Here is a 19,614-nt window from a genome sequence, read left to right on the forward strand (position 1 = left end):
AAATTCATTTTCCAAATACATGGATAAAGGCAGAAGTATGCTACTGGCAATGGGGTGGCAGAGGAATTAAAGGTGGAATTAATGAATTCCTTTAAGCTCACATAGGACTAAGTAATAACTGCATGTTCGTTTAAGGGGATCATTTTTGTCTTTACTTTCATTTCAAGCTACTGGCACACATAGATCACAAAGAGGGCAACCATAATAATCACATTCTCTGCTACCTTTAAGGACAAATGACTTGGATCTCATGCTTAAATGCTCCGTGGTGAAGATATATCTGGTCTAAGAAATAGAAGCTGCATTTGGCCCTATGCTGGTTTTCTAGTAGCTCCTTATTACTGGAAACAGTCTCAAGGGACTGCTGTGAAAAGCAACTCTGTATATGGTACCCAAACTTCCTCCATTTCAAGTAAAAAAGTCCAACTGCACTGCTTTATAAAACAGTTCTTCCTGGAAATCCACTGACTGGTGAAATAGAATAAATTCTTAACCACAGCTCACAAATAGTACCTTTACAAATCACCAAGCTATTATAAAATACAAGTACACTGACCTTCAGGACAGTACATCCCAATGTACTAAGGATTGCATAAACAGGGAAGAGAGCCGTAACACAAACCAATCAATCAAATATCTCATCAGAAACAAAGGGGGGGCACATACAGGTTTCAGGGTTACTGTTTTGAAGGAAAAATATGAAGTGAAAATTATATATTTATGAAGTGAAAATTATATATATACATACAAGTTATCTCCACATCACATGTTGGTGAACCTACCTGTGTATATTATCTTGGCCAGAAGGGACTACACCTACATTGGCTACATTTACAACCTTCTGAAGGATCACCGAAGGAGTGAAATTCTGTGGTGCAGCAATGATTACAGTAGATGTTTCATTCATTCCTGTTAGCATTCCTGTAAGAGCAAAAGAAGGCTCTCTTTACTCATCTCTTTAGGAAAATTACATTAAAACGATTTCAAATTCATAGCCAAAATTAAAAAACTTAAAAAAAATGCCATTCCAGAATATAATTTTCAAGATAATTATCATAGAATTAAAATAATTGCAAATGTTATAAAAAATTTTAAATCCTTACCATGTAGGAAATACATAAAAATGCAGTGGAACATAACTCTTAATAAATTGGATTTTCAAAATTATAAAATAAAAATGTAGACTCACAAAGATTCTATTCAATTTCAGTCCCTTTAAAATATACTCATTTGGACTATGTCAACTATGTATGCTTTTACGTGTTTTTTTCCCTCTCGTTTTCATTCAGAGATCTCTCTTGCGAAATGTTGCCTAAGAACAAATCAAAATGAGCTGAAATAACTAGCAACATTACCTGATGAATGGCCTCAACTGATGGATCAAAGTTATCTTAGCCATGACTGAAAGTCACTGAACAGTTATGGGGTTCTAAAAAATGCACATGTATCTAAGTAGCTATATTATATTCATACCTAAATATTATAGCATTTGCCTAGTGAACAGAAATATACTGTTAATTATGAAAACTCCAACCGAAATTTCTGAAGCAAAACATATGGAAACAAAGGAAAAAATGTAAATGGAAAATCAAGAAAATCTGGAAATTCCAGAGACATTTTAAAGAAATATTTAAGAAAAAAAAAAAAACAAAGTTAAGCAAAATCATGAACAAAAACCATACAGTTAACATAGAACATGCCTTTAATATAAAAATTTCATGTAAAAATGTTCAGTGAACAAATTCAATAACATGCCAAACCCTTGGAACAAATAATTGAAATTTAGTAGCGAGGTTAAAAAACCCAGAATAATTATAATAAATGTCATCTACCTGGACTGGTGATAAAAGTCATCAACATCTAATGGTATCTAGTAGAAATGAGAACTTCTGAGACATTTTATATGTGCACAGTAGTTTACCAAATGTATAAAAATGGTTAAATTTGATTTTATGTTTCCAAAAGGCTCTGAACCTTCAGGGCTATGTATTTAATTTAGTTATTTACTGCAAATGGGACCTGAAATTTAAAAGAACCCCTAGGATTAGCAGCACAAAATTTCGAAAGCCCAACACTGTAAAAAGACTTATCTAAGCTTTTAACAAAGAGCAGGTTTTACTAACCACTTTCAAATTCGGGGACACTATGTTCTGTCTTAGACTGTTTAACTTCAATATTAGGCAAAAGCTTTAAAAACTACACAAGCAGTCAAACACTGCTTTTAAGTAAAGCACAGTGGCTGCTGACATAACACTGCTGAGAGATGTGTGTACTCATTTAGGATTTAAACCTTCTCCATTAAGCTCTATTGAAGAGCAACTGCTGAATAAATGAATGCAACTATGTTTATGTTAAAAGCCTGTTTCCCGCAGCATGTAATTAAAGGAAATGTTGTACAAAGCCAGTACTTTTGTCAAGCTCCTGTAAATGGAAAGATGGATAGCACTCAGAGAAGTGAATGCATTGCTTCATATTTAACCTTAACACTCTTGTCATTAATGGTTTGTCTAACTTGGTCTATAAAAGACAAGGTACTGCTCCATTGAAGTAAAATTTAAAAAATCAACTAAACCATGCTTTTCAGAACAGAAGATTCATTATCGTCAGCTAATGTATTGGCATAAAGCAAAGTAACATCCTATCAAGTAAGGCACACATTCAATCTGCCTTCCCACCCCCCTTTATTTTTAACTCATGCTGTTTTATTGTTATAGGCAATTTGTACCACTCAGCATGACAGTGTAAACTGAATCAAGATTAATTTACATGCAAAAGAACACTTAGGAGAGCAGCATGGTAAGCAAATGTATTGTCTCGATTGCTGAGGTGGAAAAAGAACCTGGAAAGAAAAAAAGGTGCTCTAATTAAGGGGCATCAAATATGATTGCTTGTGGTAGTTAAGGGCCAGAAAATAGTAAATGTCTGACCATTTAAAGAATTAGCATCTTGCTAGCTAGGAAACCATAAGATGGATGCATAAATCATAATAAAATTAAGTAAACATTCTAGGTTTCTTAAACCAGAGATTTTTCTAAATGAAAATATATCAGAAATTCTCAAATTAACAAGAAAGAAAAATATGCCAAGGTATCATTAAAAGTTTCTCCCACAATAAACAGACTTTAGATACCATATAGGCTGCTCACACACAATAAAGGTAAAGTTACCAGGAAAATACTTCAAAATTGTCAGACTATAAAATTTGTTACTTCATTAGTATTTATATAAATTTTGGAGAGGCAGGGGGACAGAGCACTTAATTTAGGTTAATCAGCTGTACTTAACTGCTAAAATATATATCAAATAATGTCAGAAAACACAATTAAAAATTTTCTCTAAGTTTTAGATTTCTAATAAAAAGAAAATAAGAGAAGGGAATTTGGAATAAACAGTTGACTTATATCTCTTATAATAATTAAACCAGCCTTAAGAAACCAATTTTTTTGGAGAGGATCTCAAAATTTACAGTACCAAAATCATTCTATAGCTAGATCATTAACTAATTCTAACCATGTTCAACCAATGTTCAAAGCTCAATGAAAAAAATTCTGCTTCTGGTTTAAAGTTCTTGATATGAATATTATAGGTAACTTCAATATCTAGGATAAACCACCACTCTTTCTTTTACCAACCTTATAAACATGCATGTTTAGCTATAGAACTCTAAATGCAACAACCAAGAAAACAATGACAGAAATAAAACCCTTTTCATTTTAAAATAGGTTAATATGCACAATGTGTTTGGTGCACTCTTATTTAATACTGTACAAACTTTTAATTATGTACATCTTTAGTATAAAAATATAATATTCTTCATCTTTATGATTTTTCCTACTTTAATGCATTTAATGCATTCCTTGAGCCTTAAAATATATGCCCTGTGAAATGAAGTACTAAGTATCTAAGTTCATTTTATTTAAAGTAGAAAAAATATGTAATGTATGCAAGTAATGACACACACAGGTGCTTCTTAAATTTACTGGTATTTTACCATACAGATGTTTGCATTGATAAAATCTGAGGAAATGGATGTTTATGATTTTCAGTGAGTGAGTCCTTTCTAGGCATCATTTGTTGAAATAAGCTAAGCTCTTCCTAGAGTAGTATAAAAACAAATACATATGTAAAGTTCAGAATTGAGACCTCGATTATCAAACCAGCTGAAATCTATAACTAAAAAGATGCTATCGAAGAGACTCTTTAAAATTGTAGTAAATTTGCCAGCATCAAGTCCCATATCAAAGAATGAATTCAGGAAGACAGAAAGAATGATACAGAAATGCCAAGAGACTTGCAAGGATTTACAAATACTTCATATAAACAAATTTTCAAATAGCTTTATTCAGAGTAGCCTTTCTGCTCTATTAAACATAGCAAACAGCTGCCAGATTTATTCAGACAAATAATCAACAACCATACAAGTAAAATGGCAGAAGAAAAAGGAATTTTGGCAACAACTCCACAGAGGACCACAGCTGTTCTGCGAGCGCACCTCTCTCGTGCGCTGCGGTTCTGTATGGCTAGTCAGGGAAAAATCCCTCAGTCACAGCAGAGCACAGAACACTTAATCGAAATATCAAGTATTCTAAACCAAAGCTGAGGGATAGAAAAGGTATACAATGATCTGCTGCTTTAGATATACTCTAGTAGCACTTTTCAAGAAAAGAATATCCCCTTAATAACAAATGTGCCAGAGCCTTAATCGTCACTTATGTGCCACTCACCTGGATTTGCTGAGAAGGTGTAAAGCAGAGAGGCACGCTTTAGCCAGCAAAGGGTAAGAATAGCAAATGTAAGCATCAATTCATCAACAGAAAAATAAAATCATAAAATCACAAAGATGGTTTTCTTCTGTAGTAATAATAAACTTCCAAGAAAAGCAAATGCAAAGAGGAATTTAATCATTCTTTTTTTTTTTTTTTTTTTTTTTACCACTTAAGAAGGCAGAAAATAAAAGATGACTATTAATTTAAATCTTGTATGAAATTTTCTTCTACAACAGGTCTTTGGAACACTATAGACTGCGATGGCTTATAGCAAAAGAAAAAAAGAAAAAAGGAAAGAAAGGTCTCTGGCACTATAATGATGGAGTGCCAAGAAGCATGGCTTTCTCCTTAGGTATAGGTATTTGTATGTGCCCAGTACTTTCTGGAAGCATGACGGATATGATTCAACGAACACCAAGATGAAGGAATCTTTGAATGATAACCCCTTTAGAGAGAAAAATAGCCTACCTTCACAAAAACTTTAAAAAATTATTGACTATTCCATTTAAATATGCCCTAGTTTTATATAATCTTTAATTAAACACACCAAGTCACAGTAGCTTCCCCTTATTCATATAAGAAAATAAAATTTATTTTTATTAGTAGGTATCCTGCACTCTTGGGCAAGCGCAACATATTAATACTTCCATTCTACTGAAAATATTTTCTTTTTAAGTGCATATTTTAAAATATTTCAGCTCTGATACATCCGGGCAACACAGCATTTCCCTACTATAGAATTCCATCAAAAGAAAATGGAGGTATTTTGATGTTAAAACTATGGCTTTTCTTGAAGCGTGGGGCACCCTAAGATGTACAGGGAGAAATACATTAGTAGGACATGAAAAACAGTTCTACAGTAAAAGAAAACACAGAGACACAATATTTATAGTGGTAGAACTTTGGTAAGTCTCAAATTCCTCACATTTTCACTAATACAAAACACATGAGTTCATTAGGTTGCTAAACCCACAACTCCCAGAAGTGAAAAGTTAATCAATTTATTATTTTAAAGACATATTAATCAATTTTCAAGTATGTTATGAATGTAGACAAACACATACTTTTAAGGTTATTTTAAAGAATTAGCAAAAACTGGAAGATTATTCACAGACATCTGTTAATGGCTATGTATATATGGTACTTTATTATAGAGACCAGACAGAAGAATGAGCACATATCATTTGGGATGTCAATTTATAGTAAATTGTAGTAATCTCTCACCTTGTTCTTTCTTAAAATCTTTCTCTGACATGGTCACAGGTAAAAGCAGTTCTCCAACAGGTGGCTGAATATTAACATTGAAGCAATCGTCCTTGGTACTACGAGAAAAACATATCAAAGCTGACAAAATCCTTAAAAAACATTCTCTTTAATACTATGCAGTTAAATGTAATTAAAGCATATGTCAGCAAATACAGTATAAGATCTTGGCTTAACTAGCACAGCTAAAAAGACTTGAAAAATTTTTCAACACTATTTGCTGAGAAATACATCTGTTATGTCAATTGGAAAACAATTTTTTAAAGAAATATGTAGTTATAGTAAATAATACCACTTGATGATGTAGAACTTTTAAAAACAGATAAGCATCAAAGCTACACATACCCGTTACTACCAAAGGAATGCTTCATGCAGCTTATAAAGAAGTAATATTTTCTCTTTACTGTGTATGTTTAAAGGGTAGAAAATGGAGTGCTATAGTCTAAGATGTTAAGATCTCCATTTAAAAATAGTTTTAGGGGCACCTGGGTGGCTCAGTGGGTTAAAGCCTCTGCTTTCGGCTCAGGTCATGGTCCCAGGGTTCTGGGATGGAGCCCCGACATCGGGCTTTCTGTTCGGCGGGGAGCCTGCTTCCTCCCCTCTCTCTCTCGGCCTGCCTCTCTGCCTACTTGTGATCTCTGTCTGTCAAATAAATAAATAAAATATTAAGAAAAAATATTAGTTTTAGGGGTGCCTGGGTGGCTCAGTGAGTTAAGTGTCTGCCTTTGGCTCAGGTGTTGATGCCAGGGTCCTGGGATCAAGCCCTGTGTCAGGCTCTCTGCTCAGTGGGGAGTCTGCTTCTCCCTCTCCTGCTCCCCCTGCTTGTGCTCTCTCTGTCAAATAAATAAAATCTTTAAAAAAATTAGTCTTTAGTAAAAATAAATGTAGAATATAAAACGTAGTGACCATACTGTGCTTAGATATACGCTAATAAAGCAATACCTCACCTGCAAACTTGTTTTAAAACAAAAACTCCCATTTTTTAGTAGTGTTTTTCATTAGCATTATTGATCAACATGTGGTAAAAGTTATTATTTCAAATAACAGGATATGAAGGATTTAGGAAAGGCAACTTTGTATCCATATCAGATAGAATAATAATACTGAGTGCATTGATTTTAATTTTAGGACAGATACTAACCTCTAAAAAATTACTAAACTTTCTTTAAAAATTTTTTTAGGTTACATATTTCAAGTTAAGTTGATGAGTGTGTCAGTGAGGAATATGTTTGGCTGCAAATAAGCATAAAATTCAACTAAGAGTAAGACACTTATTGTTTAGTATACAATAAATCCTGGAGTTACCAAAGGCTGATTCAATGGCTTAAAGATGCTACTGGGGACCCAGGTTTCTCTAGCTTTCAACTCCAGCTCCCTAGTGTGTTGGTTTTCATTCTCATGATTGCCAGATGGCTGCCTCATCTCTAGGTAGCACTTTTCCATTCCGTTGAAAAAGAAATAGTGATAATGGAAGAGTAGTGAATAAGTGAGCCAACCACAACTATTCCTTTTTATCAGGAAAGATTCTATCCCCAAAAGTACTTCTACTTTCATGTTAGAACTGCATTCCACGATCAGTGGGAAGGTGATCAGGGAGATGGGAACTGTGGATAAAAAAATAACAAACATGAGGTTAAAAAACCCTTTATGAAAAGAAAAAAAGAAAAGCCGTATTTATGCTATATAGAATGTATTTTTATAAGCTGCCTTTTATTTACTCAGTTAAGATTTTATTTATTTGACAGAGAGAGAGATCACAAGCAGGCAGAGAAGCAGGCAGAGAGAGAGGGGGAAGCAGGCTCCCTGCCAAGCAGACAGCCTGATGCGGGACTCGATCTCAGGACCCTGAGATCATGACCTAAGCCGAAGGCAGAGGCCTTAACCCACTGAGCCACCCAGGCACCCCTGCCTTTTATTTTTTGATGGAACAAGGCAAAGACCAGCCAAAAATAAATAAATAAATAAACAAACAAATAAATAATGTTTTGAATCATCCACCTGTGGATTGTCTAAGGCAAACCCACAAATCCAATTTACTTATTAACTCAAAATACATTTACTGAATACAAACCAAATCCCATGTACTGTGCAAGTACCTGGGGATAGATTTAAAGACAAGTGAGACTGACCCTAAAGGTTTATAAGTCAGTGAGAGAGGAAGAGTTCAATTAGGTTTATAAAATGGTAAATGGTACATTAGAGATATGTGGAGAGTATTATAGTCCGCAGAAGAGGGATTGATTAATTCTGCAGGAGTGAGGTAGAGATGGACTTCCAACAGGATGGAGAGGGGCATTCCAGGTATTCTAGACCTCTGTTTTGGAATGGTGAGCAGTGTGGTATGTCAGCAGATGAGGCTGGCAGCACTCTGTAAAGAATACCATCTTCATTTGTGACCCTTCACCCTTCTCCCAGGGCAGTCTCAGTTTGTGGTGGTTGTCATGAAATCCTGTTCAGTTAATGTCTACCTTCACTCTCTAACATGTCTTGATTTGTATTATCAAGTGTATGATTACTTCATGCATATAACTAAGATAAAAGTGTTTCAATGTTTCTTTAACAAACAAGGAAAACTACCAGAGACTTTTCACATTGTTATTAAATAAATGATCCTATTGTATTTCAGAAACTCTAGTGGCAGCATGTAAGATGCAGGAGAGGAGAAACCCAAAGCAGTAGATTAGTTAGGAATCTAATTCAATAGTTTAGGCAGGGGTTTTTACATTGTGTGTTTTACTTAAGTAATTCTTAACAATGATCCTAAGAGGCAGCCTCTGTTACCTCCCAACTTATTGATGAGAAGTTAAATACCACATCCAAGGTGACATAGCTAGCAAGTGGCAGTACTGGGATCTGAACTCAGGTCTATCCTACTCCAGAATCTGCTATATGATGCTGCTTTAGATCTACTTTTTTTATTCTGCTATATAGGGCTGCACTCCTAGGGTGGGCAGCACTGAGAACAGGAGAAATGGGGGTATTTTAGAATTAAAAGGGACAGATATGGTGATGGATGAGACCACACCTGATATAGTGGAAGGCTAAGTCATATTGGAAGAAATAAGTAAAGGCTGATGGAGTAAATGGATAGGGACACACACACACACACAAATAAAATTTATATATATGCCATTTATATATAATATATATAAATATATAATATATGAGATATATGGCATATATAATATATATAAATATATTTATACATGTAGGGAGGGCATGGTAGAAATATTTCACTAATAGAGGAATACAATTAAAATGTGACCACTGGGTGAAATTATATTACACTATCATTACCTGTATTTTCTTTTTAATTACAGATGAAATGATTCCTTTCCAACAGTCCTGAAGGATACCACTTGTGCCATTGATTAAAGGTAGCTACATAGGGGCTCTTGGGTGGCTCAGTCAGTTAAGCGTCTGTCTTCAGCTTAAGTCATGATCCCACGGTCCACTGGGCTCCCTATTCAGCAAGGAGTCTGCTTCTCCCTCTTGCGCCTCCTCCCCACAACACTGCTCATTATCTCTCTATTTCTGTCTCTCTCAAATAAATAAATAAAACCTTAAACACACACACACACACACACACACACACGCGCGCGTGCGCACACACACCAGCACAAACACATGCAGCAGCACAGCTCCGGTTCCCAGAGGGGAGGAGGGTGGGAGAGCAAGGAAAGAAGGGAAGCATTTGCCTTCTAAAGCATATATGAAAATCTAGGTTGGTAAGCAGCAGGTTTAATTCTGGGAGGGAAAAAGTGATCCTGAAATTTTCCCATAGCAATCTGCAATATATATATGACTCAACCTGACTAGGTATGCTTTGGTTTTGTTGCTTTTGGCTAGTGATATTTTATTTTCTGTAGCTGGTAAAATGGTTAACATTATGTATGAAATGTATGAAAAACTATGAAAAGAAGTTCATCCAAAACAGGTCTTATGTGGCAAATGTAAATAAAACTGAAACACTGTTTTAGCAGATACTATTTGCTGCTTATTCAGCAGATACTACTTGCTGATACTACCTTACATAACTCTGCCTTTGTTCAGGTAGACAATGTGTCCCCCTGAAACACTGTATCTCTTAGCCTCTCTAGTGGCTAGAAGTGATCAAGTAACCCAGTTACAGCCAATGAAACATAAACAGAAGTCTGCAGGAGATTTCTGGGAAAGTTTGGCTTTTCTAACATAGACATGGCTCCTCTCCATGTCACTTTGTTTTCACCTTTTAGTCTGGAATGCAGACAGAAGCCTGAGAGTAAAGCAGCCATATTGTAACTGTGAGGACTGGCAGGACATGCTAATGAAATAAGCATATGGGGGGAAAGCAAACCAACCAACAACAAAAACCAAACAGACAAAAACAACCCACTGGAAAGAGACCTAGTAGCATTGTGTGGCTCACTTGAGCATCTCTAACTGCTGACCTCTGTTCTTGTACTAGTAGAATAATAAACCCCATTTGGTTAAGAAACTCCCATTTGGGTTTCTGTTACAAGTGAATGCAAAATCTAACTAATATAATTAGCATTTAACATACTTCATAAGCCAGTTTGATGGAATGCTCCCTCTTTATTTTGAGGAAACTTTACTTTCACTTAGATTTTTTATTAGTGTTCATTTATATTAGTAGTCTAGAATGTCCTCCATAGTTTTCTATGTGCCTCCTTTTCTACCATTTTGCCCCTTTTTGTTGGCTACTTCTTTCTCTCTATACTTTTCCTTCTCTTTCCTCTCACTTCTTTTTCTTTTGATCACCCTTTGGTTGAATGTAGGGCTAAACATAGATAAGTTGGCATGGATAGGGAATGGTGAAAATGAGTAGTGATACATGTGCATCTATTGAAATTAGTAGGTCAACAAAGTATTATTATTAGGCAGCTCTAAATAGCCTAGTTATATGCGCTCAAATGGCGTAACAGTTTAATGTAATACAAGATTCTGCCTGTCATATTTAACTGTAATGCATATACTTGTACTACGTACAGTTTTATTTCACAAACTCATGGGATCCAAACTGGTAAAATTTCTAGGTAAGAGAAAATTGACAAGGAGTCTATTGTGAAACTCAAGTTTCCTTATCTAAGAAGTTAAGAAAAATGGAACTTACCTTGCAGGTTACTTTTAATGATTAGATAAAAACAACATTGCCAATATAGTGCTTAATCCCATAACAGATACTCAAAATCTCCCTATATAATAAAGTTGTATCAGAATTTATTTCAGCATTTCCCTGTTGAGTCTCATTTGCAATCTTCTCTACTATAAACAATGCTTACCTAATACCCTTGGCTAGATCTATTTTCTTCTGCACAAGCAGCAATATTTCCCTAGGCCTGATTCCCTGAAGAGGCCATTGTTAAGTAGAAGAGTATGAACATTCAGCATTTTGGTAGTGCCAAACTGCCCCCAAAAAGGTGGTGTCAAATAAGGTTCCATAAACAGTGTACTACAGTACATGCCCTGTCGATGTCAGATACTAAACTTATTTAAAAATTTTGCAAATTGGCTCAGGGGGTTGGGCCTCTGCCTTCGCTCAGGTCATGATTTCAGGGACATGCAATGGAGCCCCGTGTCGGGCTCTCTGCTCAGCGGGGAGCCCGCTTCCCCCTCTCTCTCTGCCTGCCTCTCTGTCTGTCAAATAAATAAAATCTTAAAAAATTTTTTTTTGCCAATCTGACTGGTTAAATGTTTTAATTTTGATTTCTCTGTTGTTAATGATGCTGAAAATCTTATGTTTATTGGCCATTTGCATTTCTTTTCTTGTAAACTGGTTATCGTTAGCCTTTCTCCACCTTTCTACTGAATTCCTTTGCGTTGACTGTGAGAGTTCCTTACATATTCTGGTATTAAACTTCTGTCTGCTATATATGCTGCATTAGTTTCTCACCATCACTCACCTGTTATGGTATCGACTTTTTCTTCTTTGTAGAGAAGTATAAAATTTTTAATAGTTAAACCTGATCTTTTTTTCTCTTTTTCTTTCTGAATACTGTATTTTACTTAAGACACTTGCTCCCAAAGAGTATGAAAACATTTGTGTATATCACATTTAAATACTTTTAGAATTTTTTATTTGTAATAGTTTATGATTTATGACATTTTCTTTTCCAGTCGCATTTTAAAAATTTGTCAAGTTCCCTGGAAAGCCCTACTGGAATTGTGCCTACAATCACACTAAGTTGAAGATTAATTTGAAGAAAAAATACTGTCTTCCACTTAGGAACATAGTACATGTATTATTTTACTTACATCTTCTTTTCATGCCTTCAGGTACATTTTTTAAAAATTCCCACATAGGTATTTCTTGTTAATTTATTCCTTTTGCTATTCTTATAAACAGAATAATTTTATCTGTAATGTTTTAAAATTGGTCATTCCTGTTAAATAGAAATGTTAATGATTTCCATTTAATGGTTTTGTACCACATTTCTAAACCCATTAATGAGATTTTCTGTTGATTCTAAGACTTTCTATGTTGATAACTATATACTGGATAAAAATGATAATTCAGTCTCTTCCTTCCTAGGACTTCTATCTCTGTGTTTACTTGTCTTCCTGTATCAGCTAGAACTTCCATATAAATGTGAAATAGTGTTGAAGATGGGTAAACTTCTTTTACTTTTCTGACTTAGAATCCTTTTGCTATTTCATGTGAATTAGGTAACTTGTACGGCCCAGAAGTCATCTGAATTTACAAAACCAAGTAGTATGTACACTCGTGTGCTATCCTTTCAGGTTTTAAAACAGGGGTGGGGTGCCTGGGTGGCTCAGTTGGTTAAGTGTCTGCTCTCAGCTCTAGTAATGATCTCAAGGTCCTGGGATTGAGCCCCACATGGGGCTCCCTGCTTAGTGGAGAGTCTGCTTCTCCTTCTCCCTCTCCCTGCCCACCCTCACTTGTGCTAGCTCTCTTTCTCTCTCTCAAATAAGTAAATAATAAACAAGTAAAATCTTTAAAAAAACAAAGTAAAATTGAGGTGATGCTGAGCTTTATAGAATGACATGGATACTTCCTTTATGTTTCTCTGATCTAGAAAAGTTTTAATAATAGATTATCTTTTTTCTGAAGTTCTGGTACAATTTAGTCAATTTTATTTCTAACATATTTTTTCTAGGAAACCATTTATTTCATCTAAATATTCTGAATCACTGCTATAGAATATAATTCTGTGGAACAACAAGAGTATAATTTTGTAATTCAGAAGATCTTTTTATCATCTTCCTCTTTTCTGATCTTTCTTATGTCTTTTTTTTTTTTAAGATTTTATTTATTTATTTGACAGAGATATCACAAGTAGGCAGAGAGGCAGGCAGAGGGAGAAGGTAAAGCAGGCTCTCTACTGAGCAGAGAGCCCAATGTGAGGCTCAATCCCAGGACCTTGAGATCATGACCTGAGCCAAAGGCAGAGGCTTAACCCACTAAGCCACCCAGGCACCCCATGTCCTTTTTTTTTTTTAAGATTATTTATTTATTTATTTAACAGATCACAGAGAAGCAGGCAGAGAGAGAGGAGGGAGCAGGCTCCCTGCTGAGCAGAGAGCCTGATGTGGGGCTCAATCCCAGGACTCTGGGATCATGACTTGAGCTGAAGGCAGAGGCTTTAACCCATTGAACCACCCAGGTGTCCATTTTTTTTTTTTTAATATCTCTAATCATATTAGCCTAAAGTTTTTCTAACTTTCTTGTACATTCTACCCTTTTTAAAAAAATGTTTTTTTTTTTTTTTTGTAGTCAGGAAAAAAAGGAATTCTTTGCAAATACACATATCTTATATCAAGTCAGATAACTGAATTATTGAAATTTTGTGACATTAATGTATATATTTATATCTACCTGAATGTTTATTAAATATCTATCTTCCTCTTTGATTTGTTAACAAATGGCTTTGTCAATTTCTTCTAGGATTTCATTACTTTTTGCTTTACATATTACAAAGCTATGTTACTGAAAAGTTTGTAACTTATATTCTTGTAGAGGATTGCAATGAATAGGACAATTTTCTTAATATGAAGTGCTTTTAAAAATTTTTTAGTATCACCCCATATTCTTTTTATCATCTTTCTGATAACATACACACATACTTATAGATTTCATTTTGCTATCCTCAATTTTTCTTTTATTCTTTTTTAAAGACTTCTTTATTTTTTTAAGGGCGGGGGCAGGTGGAGGGAGAGGGATCAGAGAATACCAAGCAGACTCCATGCTGACTGTAGAGCCCAATGTAGGGCTCAATCTCATGACCCTGAGAACATGATTTGAGCTGAAATCAAGAGTTGGATACTTAACCACTTGAGCCATTCAGGTGATCCTCTGTCATTCTCTTAAGGTGGGGTTCTTATAAATAGCATATGTTGAATTCTGTTTTTACATATTTAATGTAAATGGAATTTATCTTACTGATAGGAATGATGATAGTATGTGTGGCCCCTTCTAGCCATATTATTTTATGTTCTATTTTCCACACTATTTTCTTCTCCTTTGTTAAACTGATCAAGTTTTAATCCCTCCTTTTCTTCTCACCTCTAGTTATTTGGGGTTATTACATCTCATATTCCCATTACTTTAGAGGGTAGCTTTAATGTTTTAGATCATATTTAATCTTTTTGCCACCAATCAATCCTTTTGCCAAATACCATCATTCCTTCTCAAACTTGTCCATTTTGAGATTTTGGTTCCAGTTTATTATTAAGATTTTCTACATTTTGTGTGAATGATTATTTTACACATTGATAGGTTTTACAGGTAGAATTCTTTGTCCACTACTTCTTTTTGGACTCTGGGTTTTTCTCTGTTTCACATTAAACAAAGGTTTTTACCACAGAGAGGATCTGAGGGTGGTAAACTGACAGAATCTGCTTGTCTGAAAAATGCCTGTTTGGTTTCCTTAAAAATTTAAAGGTCATGTTCTTTGCCTTCTGGCAACCAGAAATGATGACAATACTGATGAGAAATCTAATTTTGTTCACATTCTTGTTCTTTTTCAGGTAAGTTACTTTTTTTTCCACTCTGAAAGATACTACTACGGCTTGCTCCTTACCAAAAATTTCATCAGAATATGGTCTTATTGTTGATCACATTCATCCTGCTTGACCTTTGATGGGTCATTTTAATCTGAAGGCTTGTGCATTTCTTTTGCTTGGGAATTTTTTTTCTTCTATATTTTCTTGAATTATTTCTTCCCTCTATTATTTCTTTTCTTTCCTTCTAGATTTATTAGACAAATTGATTCCTTTAACCTTTCTTGCATGGTTTCTATTTTTTGTTTTGTTTTGTTTTCTATTCCAGTTGATTTCACTGATTCACTCTTCCAGAACACTACTCAGTACTCAGCTGTGTGTTTTCTATTATGCATCTACTGAATTTCTTTTGGCACTATATTTTTAAATTTCCAAGAGTGTATTTAAAATTTTCTAATTGCTCCTTTTCCAGAATAAGCACTATGTTCTTGCTTTACAGATGTAGTGTTCTCTTAGATTAGATAAAGTATAATTTTTAACCCACTGAGCCACCCAGGAGCCCCGAATAAGTATAATTTTTAAAGCTATCGTCTCTTTCTCAGACTAATTCCATCATGGTGAGTCTTTGTAATGACCTTGAGCCTTCCCTTTCAAACATGCTTCCCCTCAAAAAAGTCTGGTTCTCCTAAGCTGTGCATTTATGTTCATAATGAAGGACTGGCTAATTAATATACACAGCAAGTCTGCTATCTATTAACTATATTTTATTTATTTATTTATTTATTTATTTTAAAGATTTTATTTTATTTATTTGATAGAGAGAGAACATGAGTGGAGGTAGGGGGAGGAAGAGGGTGAGGGATAAGGAAACTCCCTCCTGAGCAGGGAGCCTGATGTGGGTCTCAATCACAGGACCCGGGATCAGAACCTGAACCGAAGGCAGATACTTAACCAAGTGAGCCACCCAAGGCACCCCTATCAGCTATATTTTAGACAAGTTTCTTACTCTTACTGTGCCTCAGTTTACTCACCTCTAAAATTGGATAGTAATACTTATGGAACTGTTTGAGAATTAAATAAATTAACACTTACAACACAATTGTTTAGAAAAATGCCTAGTATACTGCAATTGTTTGACATATAGTATTATCACTGTGGTTTCCTCTCCCCTGGTGGGCGAACTTATGTTTCCTTGTGGGTGAGACATGACCGGTTACATGCATATGAAGTTGGGAGGGCGAAAGGCAATGACCTTTTCTCTCCAACAACAGGTTTAGGAGTGACTTTGCTCTAGTGGTAGAGAACTGAGAATATTACTCTCTGGGATAGAACTGCGTTTCACCTCCTCTCTGATCATCTGGCTCCTTCCCACAAACTCAAACCCTGCTGTTGTCTTAGGCCCCCACATCAGCACCAAAAGTCCTTCCAAGAAAGTAGTTCATTTACATTAAAGAGTAGTTTTTAGGTCTCTGACTAAATGTGAATGTTGCCTACTGCTAGGTAGGGTAAGGTTGGAGAACTGGGGATTGGAAGCAGTTCTTTGATTTCCCAATGAATGTCTTCCTCTAACTTTTCTTTTCACTTGTTTACTTTGTACTTGATATTCTGCTAGATTTGTTCCTACCATTGTTTTCTTGGGTGAGTGTTTTGCTCTGTGGTTTTTATTTTCTCTGTTATTGGTTATGTGCTCCCATTTGCTTTCTAAATGCCAACAATTCTTCACAATTTCTGGTGAGATAATGACATTCTTTCACTTTGTTTCTAGTACCCATTCTTAAAGAATGTGTTTCTGTCTTATTAGTAGATTTGGGGCAAAAAAGAGGGGTGGATGCTAGGGTTCAGCCCTCTAACTTGAGCCAAGACATATTATTTTGCATACCAGCTACACATTAATATCTGCTGTTTATAAGCAAGAGAACTGTTTATGCATTGCATCTACATTTAGAGAGATATATTTATGTATATTATACACATTTTAAATCTCAATAAATTTTATCAAGGACTTGATTTGATGATCATTTAAAATGCAAAGCAAAAAAAAGAGACATTAACACCTATGAAGTATTAATATAACTACATATAATATTCTATCTATATATGTATCATATAACTATAATGATACAGAATTAATGTAGAGACTAAAATAGAATCATTTTACTCTTGTTTCTTTTAATAAATACGAGTGTATCTGAAAGGCTTACAGTCCATGTTCTCAGCATTTCTGAAGGCTTCTTACCAAATATGCTCTTATTACCCATAATTTTACCTATCGATTTGTATAATGTATTTCGAGGAAAAAATTCAATATCAGCCATTCTTGCTTTTTTTCCCCTTTTTATTGAACTACCAAGACTAATATAGCACATCACTAAGCAAAAAGTGCTATTTACTATGCAAAAGGCACAGTCAGTGATTGGCATCAAAGACCAATTGATCTACCCATTACTGCTATCTCCCTACCCCCACTAGCACTACTATGAAGCTATTGATTTAAACACTGTCGATCGGTTTCCATTTTCTGATTTTGGGCAGGCCAATTAAGAAAGTGAGTAATTGTGATTACATTGCTTCAGGATCAATTACATTTGATGCAAGACAAGGTGTTCTTTTGGAACATACAAAAAAATAATTTTTGATCTAGTATGTTTATGCATTCAATAAAATCTAAAATAATTTATACATTCACAATAGAAAATATATTAATATAAGTGTTTATAATAGCTAAGGCTATTTTCTATATAACATAAATTCATCATTTTCCTAAAATTAGCATAAAAATTTGAGAAAAAATTGTTCATATACACTCCTCAATGTAGGTAAAAAAAAAAATCAAACACTACATACATACTTATCCCTAAAGGACTGTAGTTAAGTATCACAGATAAAATGCAAATCTTGTCCAATGGACCACAGAGGAAATCTATAATGAAAAGTATTTTAAGAACCCCTACCTCATTATATAGAATATATAAACTGATAAGAAAAATAATTTTTTTAGTTCTTAATTTTGCCCTAACTTGGGCTTTGTCATTGGGCTCACATTGGTGAATCATTAAAATGAATATACCTCTGGTGTTGGAGGCAAATCTATTTAGAGTGATGTTACTCATAGTCTTGTGGTCAGTAATATTGATCTGTGTTGTTTGTCTAATAGAAAAATAATAAACAATTACTAGGCAATGTTGAGAAAAGTAATCAGTTTTTATATATCACTAATATAGCAGACCTCCCAAAACATAAAGGTGATGATCTGCATAAAATCAATGTGTTATGCTACATTGCTTATATTCATCATTGCAGGTTCTCAGCAATAAATGGTACAATATTAGGCCTGAATTACTGGTAAATTGAATAGGTATATGCAAAAGAAAAAAGTTCACAATATTTAACCCATAAATTTATTCAAAAATGTCTATTTCCTAAACTCAGTGATTTTTATTGTAACAAATTCTCTTGTAAGATAGTTAAAATTTAGGTAAATAAAATATTTCAATTCTTGTTCGAATAAAAACAAAGCAATTTCAAATCAAAGTAACAAATCATATCCTATATCAGAAAAGTGTCAGAGTTCAAAAATAATTCTTATAGATGGATGAATATAGCTTTGTATTAATTTGCTAATGATTTCTGGACTTCATCAGAAATGTATAAAACACTACATGAAAATTATAACATTAATAAAATCCAATCCTAGAAAGGTTCTTTTGAACAGTATTCACCCAAGAAACCTCTGCCAGCTTCTCTCTGCTTTTTCAAGTTTTATCAGAAGCAGTTTGTAAATTAAAGTAAAAGGAAAAAAAAATAGAGTAAAAAGGGAAAAATGTATGGGTTTTAGGTACTGACAGAATCAATACTTCTCTACTTAAGAGGCTTAAGATAACATAAAGGATATCTTAAAAGATATCTTCTCTGGGCTATTCAGTATTACTAAAATTTTTAATTTCTCCTGAATTTTCCTCACGAATTTTTTAAAATCACAGAGTTACCAATTAAGAATATCATATAGCAATAGCTTGTTACTTTAACTGTGAATTTCAGTCATACATGGCAGACTGTAATGGCTAGCCGTGTAACAAATACTAGAAAGACATACACTACAATTCGTACAACTATTCCACTGTAGTCTAAATATTGTCAAAGAAAAGCACATTTGTTTAAACGTTTTGTCTCTCAAAGAGAAAAGTTGTTGAAAGCCTAGCTTTTGATCTGCTATCCTTTACAGGTAATATCAAATACAGGAGAACAATTGAACTTACCACAACTGGAAACTGGCAGTCTGAGTGGAATCACAAAAGTCAATACCCACTGAAACAGTAATGGATCCCTCAGGCTCGAGAGATTCTAGGAAATAAGATAATTTAGACATGAAGACATGGAGGACATGAAAAGAGGCAAACTAAACCCTGAAAACTTATGTAATGTTTGTAGTTTGGTTAAAACAGTCAAATTTAATGATGGCTTATAAGAACAATTTCAAACTAAGAATATTAAAGTAAATTATAAAGTAATTTCACTATTCTGCTTGAAGACTTTCTTTTCCATAACTTAGTTCTGCATATATTTCTGTTTCAGAAATATATCATTTCATGTTATGATATTGTCTTTATAGGTATTGAAGGTGAGA

At 34.3% G+C, this 19,614-nt stretch overlaps 1 protein-coding gene across 4 annotated transcripts in view; it reads right to left on the minus strand.

Moving 5' to 3' along the window:
• The window catches only part of AP3B1 (adaptor related protein complex 3 subunit beta 1), a 284,409-nt gene that overhangs the window by 11,269 nt on the left and 253,526 nt on the right, over window positions 1–19,614 (minus strand). For all 4 annotated transcript variants that reach the window (XM_059418118.1, XM_059418119.1, XM_059418117.1 and 1 more), the window contains 3 exons: window positions 19,247–19,331; window positions 5,991–6,088; window positions 783–921 (listed from right to left, as the gene is read on the minus strand). In XM_059418118.1, coding sequence (XP_059274101.1) covers window positions 783–921; window positions 5,991–6,088; window positions 19,247–19,331 — 322 coding nt within the window. The remainder of the gene's footprint in view (window positions 1–782; window positions 922–5,990; window positions 6,089–19,246; window positions 19,332–19,614) is intronic.

The sequence above is a fragment of the Mustela nigripes genome, chromosome 12 (assembly GCF_022355385.1).
Source record: "Mustela nigripes isolate SB6536 chromosome 12, MUSNIG.SB6536, whole genome shotgun sequence".
Lineage (NCBI taxonomy): Eukaryota > Metazoa > Chordata > Mammalia > Carnivora > Mustelidae > Mustela > Mustela nigripes.